The following is a 22,847-nucleotide window of genomic DNA, read 5'->3' as shown; positions in this document are numbered from 1 at the left end:
TAAAAAGCAAACATGCAGCCTATAATCAACTCGCAGGCTGTACTTAACACACTCCTGGTATTTCGTAACGTGAACCACCCAGAGTTTGCTGGAAATTCATTTATTATTAATGAGTCACATGATACAAAAGAATGAGAATATTCAAAGGGCACTTGGTGAAATACTGCTTTGTCCCAAAGGCCAGGCAGAAAAGGTCACGTCACAAGGGATGCTCAGAGAACAGCAGAGAGGCTGAACAATAAAAACAAGTAATGGGTCCACACCCGCCCCTCGCAGCCAGACCAGCAGATAAACATTCACCTGGGTCAAAACAGCGAGTGGGAAGAGATAACCAGATGGCTGCGTGCCGGGCAGGCCGGGCAGCCACTCAGGTCCAGTGATTCCAGGAGGGGAGATAAGATGTTCTCTGGCTGGGACATTCCAGAAGGCTCGGATACCTATTTATTATAACAAGCAACACAAGTCCCTACTGCTGGAGGCAAGCCCCCCTCAGAACATCTGGAGTGTGCACAAGTCACCAAAAGGAAGAGGAAGTGAGTGGGCTCCGCCCCTGGAGCCAAGTTCGCATTTCCTCTGCCCAGGCTCTCCAGGGGAGGGGAGAACAAGGCCGAGCCCAGTGCTCTGCTGGGCCTGCCTCTTCCCCGCGGAAAGTCCCAGCAAGCGCCGTGAGAGCCATGGAGCCACCACGGAGGAGCCGAGGGGCTGGGAAGGCCCTCTGCTAGCCTGGCTCCTCTGGGAGAAGACAGGAACGTGAGGCAGGGGAAAAGCCACACCCAGTGCCACATCCAGCCTCCCTACAATGTCCCCGCAAAGATGAGACCAGCTCGCACGGGACATCCTCGCACACAGGCCACCCCAAAGGGTCACGCGGATGGACACCATGGCGCCATCTTGAAGGAAAGCCAGTAGCTCTGAGGTTGGCGGGAGCATTCTCCCAAGTTGCCCCCAGAGGCCACAGGCTTCGCAGAACTAAAGCAGATGAAAAAGGAGCAAAACCCAAACCTGAAGCCCAGGGTGGCTGGGAGCCTGTCCAAGTGTGAAGTGTGGGTCTGGCGGCGTGTTGGTCCACAGGACGGCCACCTCCCGGCACAGCGTTGTCACCAAAGGCTGGCAAAAAGGCATTTTCCTTCCGGTCAGAGGGTGTCCTGGCACAAGGGGCCTGAGTGAGGGGCACAGAATGCCCCCTGAGCCAGGCCCTGCCTGGCTCCCTCTAGTTTCATCCGGCAAGGGAGGGTATGGGTGAGGGGCCTCGCCTTCTCTGTTCCTCCTGTGGTTCAATGCACGAGGGCCCCTTCCTGCCCAAAGAGCCATGCCCAGACTGGCAGCAGGTTGTGGGGTGTGGGGGGGGGGGGCGGCAGAGGAATGCAGGGATGTGGTCACCAAAGTCCAGGGAAGAGACCAAAGACACACACTGGATCTACCGGTCCCGAACCCTATTCATCGGTCACCTGCCATCAGAGCCGCCACTGAGGACTTCAGAGCAGGGGACACTGTCCATCTCGAGAGGGGCACGAAGACAAGTCCCTGGCTGGGGGGAGGCGGCCAGAGCCTCCTCAAATGCTCCTGAGACGGCAGTGGGGCCGAGTCCAGGGAAAGTCCAAAAAAGACCCTGCAGGAGCCCCCGGCCAGCTCCGCGCAGCCCGCGTCCCATCCCAGGCACAGAAGCCACTTCCTCCCGCTCGAGGTGGCCCTCTTGCCCGACGCCAGAGCCGCAGCCTGGTCCCGCCCCTCGGGGAGAAGGGCCCTCGGCCAGGCCCCAGGGGGCCTCTGGGTGCCACCCCCCGCCTGGCACCGCTGCCCTCAGCCCTGCTCCAGGCTGTCAGCGGGCTGCACCACGGTGTAGCTCCCCTGGCCCATGGACAGCTGCCGGCTGAAGAAGGACATGGTGCGCTTCGGTTTCACCCGCTTGATCTGCTGACCTATCAAGGAACAAGAGGACCGCGCTGAGGGAGGGCTTCCCGGGGTGGGCTGGTCCGCGCCCCCCCGGGAGCCTGGATTCCAGCACCAGGGCCTGGCTCCTTCCAGAGCCGGTGCAGACCCAGTCCCCCTCACCGCATCCACCAACTATCTGAGCCTCAGTCCCGGACCCCAACTCTTCTGCCCACGATGGGGAGGGCGGGGAGTGCGGCCAGCCTTGCAAATCGGAGGCTGTTTCGGGTTTTCATTTGATGCTGGGCCAGCTGTGCTGTCTGAGGAGCTTTTGTTAAACCCAGTTCAAGAACAGACCAAAGAGGGGCCCCTGGGTGGCTCAGTCGGTTAACGTCCGACCTCAGCTCGGGTTGATCTCACGGTTCGTGAGTTCGAGCCCCGCATCGGGCTCTCTGCTGTCAGTGCGGACCCTGCTTCGGATCCTCTGTCCCCTCTCTGCCACTCCCCTGCTTGGGCTCTTGCGCGCTCTCTCTCTCTCTCTCTCTCTCTCTCTCTCTCTCTCTCTCTCTCTCTCTCAAAAATAAACAAAAAACAGACCAAAGAAACAAAACACCTACAACACAGACAACTGGTTCGAGGTGAACCTCGATAAGACAGAAAGAATTCTTACAAGTTAGAATTTCAGGCCAGGTGACCAAGGTCAACACCAACTGTCACAAGTCATGTTGATAATGCACCTTTGATGTGATGTGATAAAAATGGCACTTTTTTACCTCTGTGATCTCCCTCCCCAGCCCACAGCTCCTGCCTAATCACGAGGAAAACATCAGGCAAATTCCAATAACAAGGCATCCTACAATATCCCCAAAGAGTCATCCTCAAAACTGTCGAGGTCATCAAAAACAAGGGAAATCTGAGAAGCTACCACAGCCCAGAGGTGCCTACAGAGACACGAAGCTAAGTGTAGTATAGTGTCTTGGATGGGATCTTGCCACCTTGAAAAGGGACATTAGGTTAGAATGAAGGACTTTAGGGGCGCCTGGGTGGCTCAGTCGGTTGAGCGTCCGACTTCAGCTCAGGTCATGATCTCGCGGTTTGTGAGTTCGAGCCCCACGTCGGGCTCTGTGCTGACAGCTCAGAGCCTGGAGCCTGTTTCAGATTCTGTGTCTCCCTCTCTCTCTGACCCTCCCCTGTTCATGTTCTGTCTCTCTCTCTCTGTCAAAAATAAATAAATATTAAAAAAAAAAAGAAAGGTTTTAATAATAATACTGTATCAGTATTGGCTCGTTAATCATTAACAAACATACCACATTAACATACCATGCTAACTAAAAAAAATCAAGCAACGAAAGAAAAATAGACAACAGAAACGAACAATAATCCAAGCACATAAAAATGGTCCAACTTCACCGATATTCAAATACCAACCCAAAAAGGTCTCTTTCAGTGGGACAGAGAGGGGATGGAGGCCTGTGCGCATTGTCTACTGGTAGGGGTGCAAGCGGGCATGCGGTCTGATACCGCAACGCCGTCTCTAGGAATTTGTTCCAAGGAATCGGTTTGGATTCTAAGCAAGGATTTAGCCACGGCTACATTGTTTGTAGTGGCTCACAACTGGAGATAACGGTCATGTCCCACACCAGGGAGCTGGGTGACAGTGCCTGCTGGCCATTCCAAGGAAGACTACAATGGGAGAAACAGTTACGTTATTGAAAAATTATTTTGCTGTTTCTGATTATAAAAGATTGGGGCGCCTGGGTGGCGCAGTCGGTTAAGCGTCTGACTTCAGCCAGGTCACGATCTCGCGGTCCGTGAGTTCGAGCCCCGCGTCGGGCTCTGGGCTGATGGCTCGGAGCCTGGAGCCTGTTTCCGATTCTGTGTCTCCCTCTCTCTCTGCCCCTCCCCCGTTCATGCTCTGTCTCTCTGTCCCCAAAATAAATAAACGTTGAAAAAAAAAAAATCAAAAAAAAAAAAAATAAAAGATGACGTGCTTGGGGCACCCGGGTGGCTCATCAGTTAAGTGTCCAACGTCGGCTCAGGTCATGATCTCACCATTTGTGAGTTCGAGCCCCGCGTCGGGTTCTGTGCTGACAGCTCGGAGCCTGGAGCCTGCTTCGGATTCTGCCCCTCCCTCTCTCTTTGCCCCTCCCCCACTCGTTCTCTGTTTCTCTCTCTCAAAAAAAATAAATACAAATTAAAAAAAAATGACGTGCTTCTCGTAAAAAATGTAGGGGTGCCTGGGTGGCTCAGTCAATCAAGCGTCCGACTCTTGGTTTTGGCTCAGGTCACCATCTCACAGTTTGTGAGTTCAAGCCCTGCATTGGGCTCTGCACTGACAGTACAGAGCCTGCTTGGGATTCTCTCTCTCCCTTTCCCTCTGCCCCTCCTGTGCTTGCTCTGTCTCTCAAAAATAAATACACTTCAAAAAAGTTTTTAAAAAATGACGTGCCTGTCATAAAATATGTAAATACTGCAAAGACGCACAAAGAAAAAGCGAAAGTTACAACAATTCACCACCAGGGCTGGCACATCCCCCTCCTCCTGCACACGGATGCAGTCTTACGTGGGGCTGTCCTATTACCTGATTTCTATTACTTGGGTCTTATTTTGTGAACATCTTGCCAGTTATTAAAATTTTTTTAATGTTTAATTTTTGAGAGAGAGAGAGAGAGGCAGAATGTGAGCAGGGGAGGGGCAGAGAGAGAGAGAGGGAGACATAAACCGAAGCAGGCTCCAGGCTCTGAGCTGTCAGAGCCTGGGGCTCAAACCCACAAGTCGTAAGATCGTGACCTGAGCTGAAGTTGGATGCTCAACTGACTGAGCCACCCAGGCGCCCCGACATCTTGCCATTTAAACGCAGGTCTTTGTTACTGCGTTTAAAATCTTCTCATTTTGGAATAAAACCAGATTTATCGAGAAGTTGCAAAGATAATCATACAAAGAGTTCCCGTTTGCCCTCATCTGGCTTCTCCTGAGGCTGGCATCCTCCGTCGCCGTCTCACATTTGCCAAAACTAAAACATAAACCCCAGTACGGTATGATGAACTGAACTACATACTTCGGGACTTCCCCAGTTTCCTTACAAACGTCCTCTGTCTGCTCCAGGGCCCGGACTGGGACATCACCCTGCACTCAGCCCTCTTTTTCACCAGCTGCCCTGATTCTACTGGATGTGGCCCCCTTGTTTCTGTCCCCACACCGAACTAACCGCCGTCGGTCATTTCTAGTTTGTCACATCTGGACACTGCTGCAGGGAACATCTGTGGACGCAACAGTGACAGGGCCAGAAAAGGACTCTCCCGCCAGGGCCCCAGAGGCCCCCATTCCCAATCACAGAGCTCACAAGATGCGACCCTCACCCAGCTTCACTCCTTCTCCCGTTTAGGTCCCTGGCAACTGGACCCTACCTCGCTGTCCCCGGGGCCCTCCGTGGCGCGCAGATGTGCATGTGCACGCGCGCGTCGTGTGTGCGTGTGCACGTCGTGTGTGTATGTGTGCGCATGCTCACCTTCCTCCACGTAGTCGATGGTGGAGAGATGCTGGAGGCGGCTGCACACCACGCTGCCCTGCCTCTGCAGCTGCGGGCGCTGAGCAGAAGATGGCAGGGAGCTGGCGGCCGAGGGCGGGCCGGACACAGACTCCTGGGGGGCGGCGAGCTCTGAAGTCTGGTTCAGCTCAATGCAGTACTCAATGAGGCCGCTCATAAGCTCAGCCTGGGGGGGAGAAAGGGGCCACCCTGAGGCCTGGGCGGTGAGCCATGGCCCAGGACACGGCCCTTCCCATACTCTGCAGGGCGAGATGGGTAAGATGGATGGGCCCCTGCCTTCTGCTGGGGGAGGCCAAGGCGGAAACAAACGCCATTTACATAATAAAGGAAGGGGGGGTCAGGTGCTCTGTGGGCAGAGGGACAGGGGAGGCATCCACCTGGGGTGACTTCGGAGGTCAGTCCTGGAGGATGAGTAGGGGTCCCTGTCTCAGGTCTGGGAGGTGGGCTGGGCGAGAAAGAGCATTCTAGGCAGGAAGGCCGAGTGCCATGGGTGGCAGCAGTCAGGCCAGATGGGAAAGAAACTCAGCTGCGCGGAGACGATAAGGAAGGCAGGAAGAGGGCTCGGGCGGGGCGTCCTGGGTGGAAGGAATGGAGGGAGTTGTCTGAGAGAAGAACCTGCAGACCCATGAGGAAGGCGGTGGTGGTCAGGTCACAGGGCTGAGGGTGGGGGACGCCCTCTGAGCACGTTCTTCAAAGGCGACACCTTCTCAACCAATTTTAAATATAACGTATGTTGACATAAAAGGTGAAGAGACCAGGTGTCAGTGAGCACAGTCCAGACACCATGTGATGGGGACACCAGGGGTCTGATGCGTCCACAGACAGCCAGCCGTCAGCGGGTGGAATCCCTCGGTTAGACAACATCCTCACCGAGTGCCTACCCCGTGCCAGGTCTACTATAGGCAGTGGGACACAGCAGGGACGGAGGAGGACCGAATGCCTGCCTCGTGCTCCCAAGAAGAGTACCCACAAGGGGTTGGGGGTCAGGGGCCAAGGGGATGGCCCCCCGCTGACAGAACAGCGGCCTGGCACCTGTGCCCGCACGGTGCAGCCAGAGGCCTCTCCGGAGCAACACAACCCGCCCTGGGAGGGGGGCAGGGCAGGAAACGCTGCCTGGGCCCAGAAGGAAAAGCCGGCATCCATTCTCCACGCCTGCCTCCTTTTCTCATGCAGAGATTGGCTGGTGAGTGGGAGGGCAGCCAGTGGGGACAGAGGATACGGGGCTGTAGGCACAACAGGGAAGCCCTCAAAGTTCCCTGGAACAAAACCTCAATCACAGCGTGATGCTTCTGAGGTCCAGGGAGCCTGCCATTAAAACGACCCCACATCTGACCAAATTAATATCCATTCAGGATAAAGCCTGGCAGACCAGTAACAGAAGGGACTATTAGCCTTCCTCGACCAGATGGGGGTGTCTGTGAAAAACCTGCAGCTAACACCATACGTATTTCGAGCAAGACCAAACATACTCCCGCCCAAGGTCAGGAGCAAGTCAGGATGTCTGCTCACACCTACCCAACACTGTACTGGAAGTCCAGGAGTGGAATCGGTCAAGACAAACAGAGGCACACACACTGGAGGGTCAGAATACAACCGCCCCTATTACACATGACATGACTGTCTATAGAGAAAACCCCAAAGAATCTGCAGCAAAACTATTAAAACCAGCGAGTGAATTTAACAAAGTTGCAGGATATATGAATGTGTAGATAACACAATCAATTGTATTTCTTTTTGTTTTTTTCTTTTAGAGAAAGAGTGAGCACAGGAAAGGGGCAGAGGGAGAGAGAGAGGATCTTAAGCAGGCTCTAAGCTCAGCAGAGCCCGATGCGGGGCTCGATTCCACAACCCTGGGATCATGACCTAAACTGAAATCAAGGGTCAGACAGATGCTCAACCTAGGTACCCAGGTGCCTCCAAATCAACTGTACTTCTACATACCACAATGAACTGAAAATTGATATTTAAAGAGGGGATGTTTGCCTCTCCCTTTTTCTTCTTCCTGTTGTGGAGCATGTAGATGTGATGGCTGGAGCTGAAGCAGCCATCCTGGACCATGAGGTAAATTTAAGAGAAGAGAATATGCGTGGTGGAGAAAGAAAGTTAAAGGACTCTGAGTTCACAATAACAGATCTGGACTGCCTACCTATAATGTTACGTGAGAGAAGGAGAAATTTTTTTATGTTCCAAAAAAACAAATAAATAAAAATAAATGAAAAAGTACCATCTAGGGTAGCACCCAGGAAAGAAAGAAAGAAAGAAAGAAAGAAAGAAAGAAAGAAAAAGAAAGAAAGAAAGAGAAAGAAAGAAAGAAAAAAAAAGACAACCTTAAGGATAAATATAATAAAAGATGTACAATATCTCTATGCTGACAACTATAAAATACTAGTGAAAAAAATCAAAGCCAAATAAAGGGAGACATAGAAATTATTGGCCTGGAAGATTTAGGATGTTAATTCTCTCCAAAATTGATCTACAGATTCAATAGAATCTTAATCTAAATCTCAGAAGACTTCTTTGGGGGGAGGAAGGATAACAATCAACAAGCTTTTCCTGAAATTTATATGGAAATGCAAAGGAACTGGGATAGTCAAAAACAATTTTGGAAAAGAACAAAGTCCTAGAAATCATACTACCCGATTTCAAGTTTACTATTAAGTTTCAGTCATCAGTACGGTGGGATTATTAGTGAAAGACAAACACATAGATCAAGGGCACAGAACAGACAATCCAGAAATAGACCCACACACACTTGGCCAACTGAATTTCAACAGAGACACAGGGCAATTCAATGAAGACAGGGTAGTCTTTTGAACAGGTAATGCTGGAACAAAAAGAAAAAAGAGAGAGAGAGAGAGAGAGAGAATGTTGATTTATACATCACACTCCATGTAAAAAATTAACTTGAAATGGAGGGACAGGGAGCGGCAGGCACACATCTGCGTGACGGCTGTGGACGGCTTGGCAGCGTCTCCTCAAGTGAGCGTGTGCTGACCTGGGGGCCCAGCCATGCCACTCCCAGGGGGACGCCCACGTATGCGCACAAAGCACACGCACGACAGTGATCACGACAGCGTTGCTGGCAACAGCCCCAAACGGGAAATCCAAGTGTCCATCAGCAATGGAGTGGGAAAGTCAAGGCTGGTGAACGTGGACGATGGGACATCGGAGAGCCTCTCCAAAAGATCAAGCCACTGCCGCCTGCAGGGGGGACAGAGCTCACAAACACACCACTGAGCAGAAGAAACCAGACAGAAGAGAATAAACTGAGGGAGCCTGTGCCAGAAGGGTTCAAAAACAGGCAGAAAGACTCGAGGGTGAAACAAGTCAGGATGGGGGCGCCCTTGCTGGGAGGAGGCTCGAGGGGTCTCCTGGGGTCCTGGTTCTTTTTCGCAATCTGAAAGGTGTTACGTGGGTTTATTTTCAGAAAACCCGTTGAGTCATACGCTTAGGATTTGGTAACTTTTCTCTACAGATGATACAATAACATATTTACTTTGAAAAGGGGTCTAGCCTAGTGATGTAAAAATGACAGAATCATCAGCGGAAGTGGGGACAGTCGTGTATGCAAAGCCGTGAGAGGGAAGACTTTGTGATGCTATAGGCCAGGGGTCAGAGGAGCCACTGCAGGGGACAGGAGTGGCCAAGAGCTCACGGTCAAGCTGAGCCGGGGACGGAGGACAGCCATCTGTGTACTGGGTGTGGCAAGGCAGAGCCCACTGGGCTCGCAGCAGGGAGGTACAGGGATGAGGGCCGTGTGCACAGAGTGAAACAAAGGTGCCGAGGGGCCTTCGCCCCGCCACGCCCACTTCTCCTCTGAGAGCACCCAACTCCCAAGGGGCTTCGAGGACTGGAGCCAGTGCCGGCTGGTCGCACAGCCACAAGCCCAGCGTGGCATCTGCAAACCGGGCCTCTGACTCGCAAGAGTGGCTCTGGCCCAGCTGACGTCAGCTCCCCTGGTCCCCAGGCGCTCGGCAGCCCTCTCGCCTCCTTGTCAGCCAGCCCGGAGCCTCCAGTAGCCTGGGACCCCTTGAGCCCAGGCCACCCCACCCCGACCTCGCCCCCGGTGCAGGCAATGCCCACTACCTGCTTGGAGTAGATCTTGAGCAGCCTGTTGACCGGGGTGCCCTCGTTGTCCCCATCGAACTCTAGCCACAGGACAGACTCCTCCTCCTCGGGAGAGGTGTGGTCCCACGACAGCTCCTGGAAACGCAGGCCCAGCAGGACGTGCTGGACAGCGGGAGACACAGAGCTCGGATTCTCGGAGCCGAGTCCATTCCCCCACTCCAGCCTGCTCACGTGACACCAGGAGGGGACGCCTGGCCAGGCTGTTTATCCCCAAGGCTGAGTCTAAATTCCTGTATGAGTTTCTCGGAGGAGTCCCCACTTTCATCAAACCCTCAAAGGCGGTTGTGGTCTGGGGAGGCTGAGAGCCCCTGACCCATGGCACTACTCACCAGCCGGTCAAGCCCCTGACAGTTGGGGCAGTCACGTGGGGGAAGGGGTGGGGGGTAGGGGGCTTTTCCATGAGATCAGCTGGGTAGCGTCTCAGCAGGCTGAGCTGGGCTCTGGGCCCAGCATACTTGGGCACAGGTGCCCAGGAGGGGCTGGGGTCCCTCTCTGGGGGTAAGTCACCCAAAACTTTTCTGCTGGCTTAGGAGAGACTCTGGCCCAAGTGCAGAGAAACTGCCCCACAGGGCAGGATGCCGACACCACCATCTACGCAGGGAACCAACCGACAGCCTGTGCCAAATACAGGGGAAGAAGCCCGATTCTGGCAGCCGGAGAGGGCTTCTAGTCATGAGGCTTTTCTGGAAAACCAATAGCTAGTCTCCAGCCATTGGTCCGGCAGAGTGGCCAGGCCAGACCCCCTCCACCCAGAGGCTTTAATCCCAGCCCCAGCCTCCCCTTTCCCTAGCTGCCCTCCTGCCTAGCGTGCTGACAGAAAAGCTGACCTAGAGCAGACCCCAAGGAAGCTCCCAGGATGACACTGGAAGCCCCAGGGACCGTCCGAGGGGTAGGGAAGCCACACAGGCCATCCAGTCTGCCTCCGGGCCAACCACCAGCCCGCGAGAAGCAGGAAGGCCTGCGTGAGCACCCCGTGCCCTCTCCAGTGAGGCTCCCTGCTCCCCCAACCCAGGTCCCACCCTGGAGAAGCTGGAGGTACCTTCTCCCTGCTGTCGATGACATGCACGCCCTCCAGACTGATGGCCACCACCACCGGCTTTCGTCCGCCCCGGTGCAAAAAGCCCTGGGCCGGCTTGTCAACCTCACCATGGAAGAAGGCACACCTGGGAAGGGGAACTGCCATTAGCCGGTCACCTCCCGCACCAGGAACAGACCGTCCGGGGTCACCCTCCTCAATGCTCTGGCCAGGCCCTGCCCTGGGCATATGAGAAGTTTAAGCCATTTTGGTGACCGACGGTTAAATGGAAACCTGCCCCTGGGGAGGGAGAAACAGAGAGGGGGTGGGAGGGAGGCTTCCTGGGGGTGGTGGCATCTGCACTGGCCATGCAGGACAGGAGGGCTTGAACAGACAGGGGGAGGAGAGGAGCGTCACAGAGAAGGGCAGGCACCTCAGACGGAGAGAAGAGTGTGAACCTGGGGGTGGGACAGAGGAGGCTACGTCCGGGGAACCGCCAGGAGGGGATGGGGCTGAGGCTGCTGGCAGCTGCCAGGCCATATCAGGTTGGGAGAACTCCGCCGCCCACGGTCTGTCAGGACAAGACCCTTCAGCGGCAGTGGGGTCAAGTTGCACCTGCTCGGGGCCATGAGGGGACAGGGGCCACTCAGGGAGGCTTCAGGGCTTGACACGGGGAAGGGGAAAAGGTATAGTGGCCTTGGCACACCAACTCACTGAGCCGCCACCCTCTCCCCCTGCCCCGCCATGTCCTTCCCTCTCCTATATCTGCCTGGCCTGCCGCCCCCTCGCACCAGGCGAAGCCGGAGTCCCACTCTCTGTGACAGCCTGCACCCCCGCTCCGGGACTGGCCCGGAGACAAGCACGTGCTCCTCCGGGTCCTGAGAGCAGCCTCGCTCCTGTCCCTGCTCCTGGAAGACTTCTACAGGTTCAGCGGATGGCTGGGACTCCTACCTCACTGAGGACACGGAAGCCACCAGAAGCAGCCACTTGGCTGCCCTCATCTCAGTTTCTCACCCTCTGTCGGATCAGCCTGATCTGTACACACACATTCGCTCACCATAAAAATTAAAAGCCTCTGCCCCCGCATCCACCCATAAAGGCTGCATCTCTGGACTCCACTGCACAGCACCGACCCCTAAGGGGCCAGCCACACCGCTGTCTCCTGTCTCTTCTCACTCTCCTCCACCCGCTGCCACCCCATGATGCTGAAACCAAGGTCAACCAGCAGCCACCCAGGGCACGTTGAATTCGACCCGGAAGCGGTAGCGTGCGACGCTTGGTCACTTCCTCCTCCCTGACACTTCCCTCTGCCTGGCTCGTAGAGACCCACCCACCCGCCCGCCTCGCCGTCCCGGGGCCTCCTTGCGCCTGTCCACTCGCACCTCCTTGGCCATGTCTTCAGGCTCCAGGTTTCAAACCGCCCAGATGCTGATGCTCACCAATGACCACCCGACTCTAGACTCAGAAACCTAACTGCCCGCCCGGAATCGCCAGCTGGGTATCTAGCGAGCATCTCAAAATCAACACGTCCAAATCCAAACCCCCAAACCTTTCCCAACCCGCTCCGTGGCACGGTCCCATCTCGGCTGATGACACCATCGCTCATGTGCTCACGCCAGACACCTGGAGTTCTGCCTCCTCGCCTTCATCTGTCCCACTGTCCGTCTGTCTAGCAAATCCTGTCGACCGTACCCTCAAACACCCCGGCATCTGACCGCGTCTCACCTCCCGCGTTATTGCCACCCGGCCTGAGCCGTATCTCCCCTTCGGGGCACGGCCACACTGTCCTCGCCGGTCACCCGGCTGCCGCCCGTGCCACCTGAGGTCTCTACTTCTGCTGCTGTCTGACTTCCCACCGGCAAGGCGGCCTCACCAGGCAGGGCCCGCGTCTCTCTGCTCACCGAGGTATCGCCGGTGCCTCGATCGCTGGCACGCAGCAGGTACCCGAGAGCCACCGACCACTGTTGGTGGCGTGAGAGAACTGGCCACGCGCAAGGTCCGCGGGCCCAGCGGCCAGGTGACCGTGGCGGGTGGAAGGAGGGTTGCCGCCCGGCCTGGGACAGGTGCAAGGGGAGGACAGGGGTCCGGCTCGGTCCCCGTGGGGCCCGAGACACGCCCCACGTGAGGACAGAGCTCAGCGGGCACAGAGGTGGGCACCCTGGCAGGCCGTGCAGACTGTTGGGCTGTCAGGGGAGGGGACAGCAGAGGCCCCGTGGCCGTGGCTGCCCGGGACGATGACAGCCAGGGGGTCGCTCACCCGTAAAAGGGCAGCTCGTGGCTCTTGAGGAGGTAGGCACGGTAGTGGGTGCTGAGGGAGGTCCCGCGCCCGCTGTCACCGCCGGCCGCTTCCTTCACCTTGCAGTAGGCGTTCAGCAGGCCCTGCTCCCCCAGCCCCGCCTTGGCCCCGCGGCCCCGGAGGGCAGCAAAGAGCCCGTGGCCCCGCTTGCAGAGGTGGGCGGGGAGGAAGGAGTCCAGCTTCTCCCTGCAGAGGAAGGAAGTGGGGGACTTGGTGGGAGGCGGGGCTCCAGGCCGGGGGCCCGGCCAGAGGTGCTGAGGTCCTCAGGGTGCGGCGCGCTCACGGGCAGGGGCAGGCGAGGCCCCGGACGAGGACCGCCAGAGAGCCCACTGCCGCGAGCCCAGCGGCAAGCCTGGCCGGTGACAGGCCTGGAGGACAGGCTGGGACACCAAAGGGGGAGCCGAGACCCAGGCCCGCCGCACAGCCAGCCTGTGGCTGGAGGGTTTCAGCGCAGCGTCTGTGTCACTGAGTCACGAAGGTTTGGATTTCCGAGCTAGTGGAACTTTTACAACCGAAAACCAGGACAGCCAGTGACCTACATATACCTCTCCACGGATTTTCTGCCAGAGAGGGACATAAAAAAAAAACACGTCAACCCACAATCCGTCAACACAGGTCCAAGAAGAAAAGCTCGCAACCATAAAGAACCTCGGCATAACCGCACTGCTCCCGCGTCAGGCAGCGCTCTGACCGTGCGGGCTGCGTGCCAGCTGCTCCCAGCTGGGGGCAGTCAGAGGTGTGTCCTCGGGCAGCGAGGACCTTCTCAGAGGCCCAGCTTCCCCAGGGATAAAACGAGGACACCAACCGCTGGTTGCACGGAAGGGCGCCAGCAGGTGCCTGGCACCTAAAAAGTACCGCTGAGGTTGCCATTTTCACCACAGAAGGGAGGGGTCTCTCCTGGGGCTTCTGGACGACCAAACACCCGCCGCCAGCGGGAAGGCTGAGGTGAGGAAGGAGCTCGCGCCGGCCTGGTGGCCAACAGCGGGGCAGTGTGAGAAGGGGTGTCCAGGGGGCCGTCACCCTTTTCAGGGCTGCTGTGGGCACTTTCGTTGCTCGTGCTCCCGTATCCCATCTTCCAGCAACAACTCTCGCCTGTCATCTGGAAATCCCGCCTTCCCCACACCCGTCGGTGGGGCCTGGGCAGGCTCAGGGCAGGCCCATCGGCGCTCTGGCCACCGTGTCTCCTTTGGTCGGACCTGAGGCTCAGCCAAGGGAAGGGGACGTCAGAGTGAGTCTTAGGACTCTTGTGGGTCAGGGAAGAGGCCTCTCCCAATATACAACTGGCCTGCCTGAGTGTGAGCTGGCCCAGAGGACACGGGGCTGGGCCAGGAGAATGAGGACAGGCGTCTGGGGATCTAACCGGAGCCTCTGCACCTCTGGATCCATCCAGAGCTGACAAAGTCCCTCAAGTACAAACACTTTGGGTTGCGTAAAGCAGCAGACACTCCCGAGGGGCAGGATCCCTACGGCCACCAGCCCCAGCCAGCTCCGTGGGGAGCCCTCCGGCTCGACTGAGCCAGGTGGTCGCCGTGGGGCCCCAGCTCTTAGTTACCTGGCACAGGGCCCTGTCTCTGCACATCCTCTCCCCCGACACGCCGCCCCACTACAGTGCTGGGGTGGGAGGAGTCTGGGGTCTAGGAGCAGGCTGTGCCGAAAGTTCATCTCCACTGGAATTACCTCTAAACCTCAGGACCATTGTCCGTGGAGGTCAGAGTCCGGCCTGGTGTGCTTCCGGGGCACACTCACTGTCACAGCAGAGAGCATTGCTTCTTGGGAGGGAGTGGGAAGCCCAGAGCCCGCAGGCTGGAGTGCCCGGGGAACGGGACCTCGTCCCTGGAGTACGGAACTAAGCTGGACGGTCATTGGTGATGGGGGTCAGTCCCCGGAAGAACCAGCTCACCTCCCTCCTGACCTCAGATGGAGGCTCCACCCTCATGCACACCTGGGGGCTCCTCTCACAGGTGTCACTTCACCCAAAGCTCCCACTTCTCAGGCCCTTCAGCCCAGAGCAGACGAGGAAAAGGAGGCTCAGAGAGGTGGGGTGAGTTGCCCAAGGTCACACGGCGTCGGGGCCAGCCCCAGGGGGCCTACGCCTCCCGACTCCAGATCTTGTCAGGTCACCTGCAAGCAAGGCTCCAGGACAACCCTCCCCACCCCGTGCCCCCGCCCCAGGTCCCACTGGCCCTCACCTCACGGCACAGGCAGTGGGCTGGCCAGGCTGGTAGGGCCCGAGCTGCACGCGGCACACCAGGGCGCCCAGGGCCTCGCAGTCCTCCACGTCACATGGGTACCGTGCGGCCAGCACGTTGCCTTTGGCCTCCTCATAGAGCAGCCGCAGGACCTCCTCGTCGTGGATCTGTGGGCCGGTGCGGGACGGAGGGGCTGCTCAGCTGGGGTGGCACACCAGTGTCCAGGGGTCTGCGGACAAGGGGAGGCCGGACACAGGGCCCCAGGGACGGGGGCACCGCCTGGCGCTCACCGCCTCACCTGGAGCTCCCGCCGCTTTGGGAAAAACACGTTCCTTCGGAACTGCAGGGAAGGCTCATCTGGGGAGAGAGGCTGGGGTCACCGCCCGGCTCCCCGGCTCGGCCCGGCCCTCTCCCCTGACAGGCCTAGTGCCCCCCTCACCCACCACGACTGACAAAGCCGGAGGGCTGTCCAGAGACTGGGGGGCTGGCTTGTCTCAGTGCACTTGCTGACCCCCGGGGCCACCCCCCTCCTGGGTTCCCCTCAAGGATCCTGCAAAAGCTGGTTAGTGAGGCCCAAAGGCCCAAGGGGCTGCCCTCCCTGGCCCCTGGCACAGTCTGCCCCCCACCCCTCCACACCAAGGATCTTCCCCTGGAAGGAGTGGCCGAGGGTGCCTGGGAGAGATGCGGGCCAGCGGGCGGCGGCACTGACCCATGGCCACATCGTCATCGGGGGCGTCGGTAAAACGCAGCAGCAGTTCTGGCCACTGGCGGCCCAGCTTGTAGGGCTGGTGCTTGGGCTTCAGCTGCACCTCTGCGGGACGAGAGGGGAAGCGGCCGTGAGTGTGGCCTCTGGCCAGTACGACTGCCACCCGCGAACGAAGGCGACGACGATGGCCGTCGTGGCCGGTATTAACTGAGCAGGTGCAAGCACCCCGAACCATTTCGAGTGGTTTACGTGCATCTGCTCTGTAAGAACGCTATGCTCGTTTCACTCAGGCAGAGAAATGAGGCACAGAGAGGTTAAGTCACTTGTCCAAAGTCACACAACAGGTGAGAGAGGGTCAGGCTCTAGGCAGCACCAGCCTCTGACTGTTCCCTCCAGCACGAGAGGCGGCGGCCGACAGAAAGAGCCGGGGATGGTGGTACAGGAGAACCCAGCACTGCCATCAGGAAGCAGAGCCCAAAGCTGATAACTGGGACCCACAGACCCAAGAGGCTGTCTTCTCTTGCCCCTGGCAGAGCCTGGGCTTCCTCCTCTCCAGGCCTCACCTCCAGCATCCTCCCCAGGAACTCTGGCTGACCTTTATTCCATGCCATCCAGCTTGCCCACCTCATTTCCTCCTCACTCCTTCTCCCGCTCTGCTCCTGCCATACCGGCCTTCTTCAATAGCTTGAATCTCCCCAGCATGTCGGTGCCTCAGGGCCTTTGTACGCGCTGTTCCTCCAGCCTCAGGCATCCCCCCACACCGCCCCCCACATGACCGGCTGGCTTGGGTCTCAGTTCAAGCGTGTCCTTCCCCAGACCCTTCACTGAGGCAGCTCCCCTCATCAACTTCCTCCGTGCCAACTACACCCTCATGTGGTTGCCTTTACGGCGTTTACCACTATCTGATGTCACCTCCTTGCCTATGCTCCACTAGCTGCTGAGTCCTCGGGTCACCCGGGCAAGAGTGGCTCTATCCCATTCACTGCTTTACCGCTGGCCCACCGCAGGCCCTCACATGGGTGGACAGAATGGCCAAGTGCATCTCTCGTGGCCCCTTGACTCTGGGCAGCCAGCTGGCCCCAGGGCTCGACACCCCGCGCCAGGGATAAGAAAGCACTTTCACCTTACGCGTCAGTGACCACAGCCTTTGAGAAGTCAGAGGCCACTTCCAAGCCATCAGATGAATGAGGATGGCTGCTGGAGGTAGGGGAGTGGGGAAGTGGCAATATCCATGCCATCAACTAGCTACTCCTGCCTTCTGACCCTGCTTCTGACCCCTATCTCCTCCCTCATCCCCCACCAGGGGGCTGGGCACCTTATCCTGTCAGCATGAAGCCAAGGGTCTTTATCTCTGTTCTTTGGGCTTCCATCTGATCCCCGATCTTTTTTTTGGGGGGGGGGGGCGCAAGTAAGCAAGGGGCAGAGAGGGGAGAGAGAGAGAAGCTGGGTTCACCCAAAGCGGGGCTTGTATTCTCCCGAAGTGGGGGTCGAGCTCACCGGGAGTGGGACTTAAACTCACGAACTGTGAGATCACGACCTGAGCCAAAGTCAGTTGCTTAACCAACTGAGCCACCCAGGCGCCCCCATCTGGTCCCTGATCTTGGCTACAAAACAGTAGCCAAATCCCCCCAAACTGGTCTCCCTCCTGCTTGCAGCGTCTCCCATCCACCCCTGCATTCAGCTTCCTCACACCCCTTTCTCCTCCAATGTTTCTCAGATATTCAGATTTCCCAGTGGTTCCTTGTCCCTCATTTCCAATCTAGATCCTTGCCCACACCCATCTGCCGCCGCCTCTGCCACACCCAGTGGCAGCGCCCTCTCCCCTCCAAGAAAGGCTCCGTCTTCAACCCTACCCACCCGGCCACTCAGCTTCCACATGCTTTGCACCGGGATGCTCAGAGGATGCCAGAGCCAGAGGGTACGGAGACCATCCACTGAACAGGTGGGAAACTGAAGTCCAAAGAAAGACAGTGCCTGCCCAAGGCCACCAAGAGTTAGTGGCAACCAGGACCACAGCTCCTGCACCACACTTCAGACTGCGAGTTCCCCCAGGGCAGGGACACCTTTAGTCCTGCTTCCCACTGTGTCCCCGGCATTTAGACCACTGGCCACCACAGGGGTGCTGGGAGGCGGCTCTGGACCTACCTGTGAGGTGACCAAGGTAACTGACTAGCTGGGACCTCTGGACACACTGAGAGGGAGAGTGGACCAGGGGCAATGGTGCCCTTCCTTCTGTCTACAGCCCAGCCCTGATCTCGAGCTCCAGAAGCTCAGGGGACTCCCGTGATCAGAGCAGGACTACACTGACCCTGCGGTCCCACACACTTTCAGACAGGACCTTCCTGTCTGGAGGCTTTCACTCGAATGAGACTGATGGTCCCTGGAGCCTGTTCCATGCAGAGTGACAAGGGCACTGAGAAGGACAAACATTCCCCAAACATCCAGCTTGAGGGGTGGCTCCAGCCCACAGCACCCCTCCCCCCTTACAGCCCTGGGGCATTTGTCATAGCTTAACCCACTCTGGGGCTGGGGGGCAGCCAAGGGTTCCGAGGGGCCTGAGTCAAAGAAGAAATGGCCTTTCAGCCTTCCCGAACCCAGCCAGGGAACCAAGTGGGCACTGACTTCATGCTGGGGCCTCTAGCCACCCTCCTCCTGGACAGGGTGGTGCCCCAGGGTGACCCGGGCCGGCCACACAGGCAGCCCATTCATGTTCTTGCGAGGGGGGGGGGGGGGGACAGGAATGTGAAGAGGAGGGAGTGGGGGCGGAGGAAGTAGGAGGAGCTGCCCAGCTGCAGGGACAGACAGAGCCTGAGGCGGGGCAGGGGCCAGCCGAAACCCTTGAAACAGACACCACCAGCTTCCCAAAGATACAAACCAAGGGGCTCGCAGTTTCGACCCACACCCGGAGGGTGGAAAAGGGGTAGGCTGAGCTGGATGGGGAATGGGTGGAGGAGACCTGCCAGCAGGAAGAGGGTGGGCGAGAGTAGCAGCTGGACAGGAAGCTCCAACGGGGCAGGGTGGGGGGTTGGACACAGGACATGGACAGGATGGAGATACACAGGATGGGCACTCCGTCTCCCACTGGTCACTAGAGATTCTCCCTCTGGGGCAGAGGCACAAATCCCACTGGCCTGGCAAAGAGGTAACCACTAGGGGCCCTGGGGGACACATCACCCCCTTCTTGCCCCTGTTCCTCTACAAGAAAGGAGAATATTTAAGCTCAGCAGACATGCCTGGCCCTGGCACCTGTTGGGGCACCCTCTCCTTTGGCCTTCTTCCTGTGCGAGCCAGCAGGCCAGGGACCCTATTCAGAGGCCTCAGGGACACCCCCACCCCCCATCCCGCCCCCAGGCCTGAGGATGTGGAGAGCTACCGCCTCCCCGCCTTGGGATCTCAGCCTGAAAGGACAGGACACAGGTGGTCATGGACCAGAAACCAAGCAGGGCTGGACGCCCCGTGCAGAAAAGTCAAGTTCCCACTCGTCCTGTTCACCCCACCCTCGGGGGTGGCTGCTCCTTGGCCCACCTTCCTCCCTGCCCCCAACGAGGAGGTTGCAGTTCAGAGGCTGGCTGAGGAGGCCCTGTCCAGGCTTCCATTCTGATCTGGGTCCTACCAGTCACTGAACCCACCACTCCAAACCTCACCTTCTTCATCTGTAAGACAGGGCTAGGCCATTAGGGTGAGGAGAGATTCTGCTCAAGAAATGCCAGCTCAGGTTGTGGCATGGACCACATGCTCAGTGAATGCAGATCCCTTCCATCCCTGTCCCCCAGTCCTGATCCTCTTCATGCCCCAGGTCCAGCACCAGTGAGGCTGAGGGGCAGGCTTGACCCCTCTCTGCCACCAGCAGAGAGAGAGTGGGGGCAGAGGATCCAGGTGTCCTAAAAGCGGTGGACAGCTCCAGGACATACAGAAGTCCCACTTTCTCCCGATGTCTGTGGCCAGAGGTTCCGGAAGCTGTCCCCTCCCTACCGGTCATTGCCCTTCCAACCCTCCGGCCTGGGCTTCTGACTGCCAAGCCTTACCCAGCAGAGGGGAGACAAGCCAGAGTGCAAAGACATCCAGGGCGATGTCTGGGAGCTGCAGGACCTCACGGACAGCCCGGTGCAGCTCGTGGGCATTAAGTGAGGGCAGGTTCTCCACGGCCAGGGGCACCACTGTGTCATCCGCCAGGTACACCAGCACGTCAGCTGCTGCAACAACAGAAACTGGGCAGGGTCAGCTGGGCCTGCTACGTAGGCAGAGGCATGCTGACCAGGAACCCTCTACCCCCCTCCACTGGGGCAAGAGCCCCCCTCCCCTGCTGCCCCAATCCCTTAGAATGCCTCCATACTCTAGAGGCAGAGCCCCAGCATCTTCAAAAGACCCTGTGACGAGTGGTGTTAAGGCTTATTGAGACCCTCAAACCACCCAGAAACACAGCAACTCTGGCGCAGCCCTAACTCCCCACCCTAGCTCCCTAGGCTTCTTCCTTGATGGAGAACATTCCACAGGTGAGAACTGAGGCAGAGACAGGCCAAACCCGTCCTGAGATTATAGGAGTTAGTGTATCAGGCTGCGAGGCAGGAGAGTTGGCGACTGGCTATTATCCTCAGGCAAGTCTGTCTCAAGCTGTCTCTCTCTGGCCCCAGCTAAGATAGAACAGGGGACTCCTAAGGCCACCCCAGGGTAAAGCAAGTTCCAGGGTTCAGCTTCCGTAGGATTCTCCAAGCCTCAGGACTCAATACCATGGCCTTCCAGGCCAGTCTAACTAGGCCAGGAGAAATATAACCTAAAAAGCTGAGTGTTCACTTGTGTCAGCTTTGTAGGATTCTTATTTGGAGTCTGGTGCCGAAGGGAGACCCTCAGAAGAGCAGCCAGATTCAAATCCCCATCCCTGGAACTGCAGGTACAGTGAAGGACCCCTGAGCTCGGAGGCCCAAATACCTGGGTTCCAGTCCAGCCGGGGTCCTGGCTGGTGGGCTGATTCCAGCAAGTGTGAATGTGACTTGCTTCATTAAAGCAGGGCTAATCCCCGTCTCTCAAAGACAAGCTGTGAATCCAATGGGGTAAAGCCTATGAAAGGCAAAGGCATAGTTTATCATCAACACACATGAACGTGCGTTTTGGATCTCCAGTCTGTTCTGCCTCTAACAGCTACTTTCTTGACAGACCATAAAATAATCTCCAGGAGGCTGTGATTCAGACTCACTTTTCAGGTAGGGAAAACAGAGTCAATGCAGGCTCCAGTACCCACTGACTTAACCTCTAGGGCCCAATTTCCTTCCTTATAAAATGAAGATAATGATGCCTGCTTTCACCCTGCTGTTTGTGAGAAAGAAATCAAAGAAAGTCAAGGTGGCACTTTCATTCATGAGGTTTCATTTCAATTCCACAGCTATGTAAGATATGTTCATTTTACAAATGAAGAGAGGGAAGTTCAAGAACAGTACCCAACTTGGCCAACAGCCTAGTGACAGAGCCCACGTCCTCTGTCTTCTGTCACTTTTCACACGGCCACAGACCTTATTTGTTAATTACTATATTAACAAATGAAAGAGATGACAAGCCAGGGCCACTTCCCCAGGGCTGAGACACAAACTGGGTATGGAGATTAGGTGAGGGGGGCAGGGACCCACCTCGGGCTCCCACGGAGGACACGCTGCTTCGATGGGACCGCTCAGCGGGGCCCGGTTGCCCAGCATTGCCTTCTGTCCCGTCCATCTACACAAGGAAAGAGAAAGAACGGCCGCTGGGGGGAGGGAGTGTCCAGGGATGAGGGGATTGGGGAGCCCCTCAAACTCTCACTGAGGAAGGCTGGAGTCCCGGGCTGATCTGCGAAAGTGAACAGCGTTGGCTGGGGGCACCGGTGTGCAGACCAGCGGGTCTTCAGCCAACTCAAGCTCGAGGCTGGTGGTCAGGTGCGGGGTCGACTCGCCGGGATGCCCCGGGCAGGGCACGGCGCCTTCCCATCCGCGGTGAGGACCCGCGCAGGGCGTCGCCGCGCTCTCACCTCGCAGGGAGTCAGTGCCCGCCGCTTCAGCCCAGGGTCCTGGTCTAACTCCGACCCCTCCGGTCCGACTCCAGCTCCGAAACCGGGTAAGACTCTGGCACCCGCTCGGGGTCCGGCTACCGGGGCGAGGACGCGGAAGCTGGGGCGGAGGAAGCGCGACGCGCACGGCCCCGCCTCCCAACCCGCAGGAACCAATGGGAGCCCGGGGCTGCGGCGCACGCGCCCTGCCGGGCGCCGGCGCGCTCTCGCCTCTCACGGGCCCGCGGAAACCTGGACCTCGCGTGTTTGGTTACGCCCCTGGTCCCCAGGCGGCCGGGCCGCGAAACATCCCCGCCACCAACACGGTGACCGAGGGCAGCGCCCCCCCCCCCCCCCTCCACCGGCCTGCCCGCTGGCCTGTAACAAGGTGTGGCGAAGGTTCAAGGAAATCAGGAATGGTGACCGAGCTATGGGCAATCACTTGCGCGTGGTTTGGGGCCGGTGCCCTCACTTGCAAAAATGGAGATGCGTCCTGGGACGTGTCAGGGACCCGCACTGTTCTGGGTGTTGCGTAAAGGTGACTCAGGCAGCAGCCTGTACTGCAGCAGCTCCCCCTGGGCCATGAGGGGTTAGGGGCTCTTTGCTGTGGTCAGAAGACTGGGCCCTTCTACGGACTCGGCCTGGACAAGCCCCTTCTCCCCCGGGCCCCAGTTTCCGATCTGTAAAATGGAGAGATTGAACTCAGTGGCCTCCTAGGACTCTCAGGTTATATGCTAGAACCCCAGGCCAGACACACTTGATTTTCCAAGGTGCAGTCACGTGAGCCCTCTCTATCTTAGACACACAGCCTGGAGACCTTGAGCCGTTCCCACGCCAGAAAGAGGCATTGGGCCCCTGAAGAGACAGGTGTGAAACCATTATCCCAGGGTCACGTCACCAACATGTCCTGGCAATGCCAGCATGTGTATGCCTGAGGTGTAGCTCTCAGGGAGAAAAACAGGTCCATGGGGCACCTTCCTAAGCCAGAGGAACCAGAAATTGTTCTCACCACAATGGGCTGGGTGATCAGGGATGGTGGGGGTGCAAGGGGAGGCGTGGGCTCACCATGCTCTGATTCCTCCCCGCC

General features: G+C 57.8%; 1 protein-coding gene across 4 annotated transcripts; it reads right to left on the bottom strand.

The window, feature by feature from the left end:
* Window positions 1-84: 84 nt before the first annotated feature.
* On the bottom strand, window positions 85-21,911 carry FRMD8 (FERM domain containing 8). Of its 4 annotated transcripts, none has more exons than XM_043581693.1 (11): window positions 21,743-21,910; window positions 21,369-21,453; window positions 19,776-19,943; window positions 15,754-15,855; window positions 15,343-15,401; window positions 15,045-15,211; window positions 12,817-13,041; window positions 10,584-10,707; window positions 9,503-9,646; window positions 5,378-5,582; window positions 85-1,919 (listed from the first exon to the last, which is right to left on the bottom strand). In XM_043581693.1, the coding sequence occupies exons 2-11, from the start codon at window positions 21,451-21,453 to the stop codon at window positions 1,801-1,803; spliced, it is 1,398 nt and encodes a 465-aa protein (XP_043437628.1). In that variant the 5' UTR covers window positions 21,743-21,910; the 3' UTR covers window positions 85-1,800. The 4 variants fall into 4 exon arrangements, 3 of the variants coding, with proteins under 3 accessions (XP_043437628.1, XP_043437629.1, XP_043437630.1); XR_006297516.1 differs by lacking the exon at window positions 85-1,919 and adding an exon at window positions 5,794-5,991 and having other exon boundaries at window positions 5,470-5,582; window positions 21,743-21,911; XM_043581694.1 differs by lacking the exon at window positions 19,776-19,943 and having other exon boundaries at window positions 21,743-21,911.
* Window positions 21,912-22,847: the final 936 nt, after the last annotated feature.

The sequence above is a fragment of the Prionailurus bengalensis genome, chromosome D1 (genome assembly GCF_016509475.1).
Source record: "Prionailurus bengalensis isolate Pbe53 chromosome D1, Fcat_Pben_1.1_paternal_pri, whole genome shotgun sequence".
Classification (NCBI taxonomy): domain Eukaryota; kingdom Metazoa; phylum Chordata; class Mammalia; order Carnivora; family Felidae; genus Prionailurus; species Prionailurus bengalensis.
The sequence above is the reverse complement of the archived record's forward strand: the minus strand, read 5'-3'. Positions and strand labels throughout refer to the sequence as shown.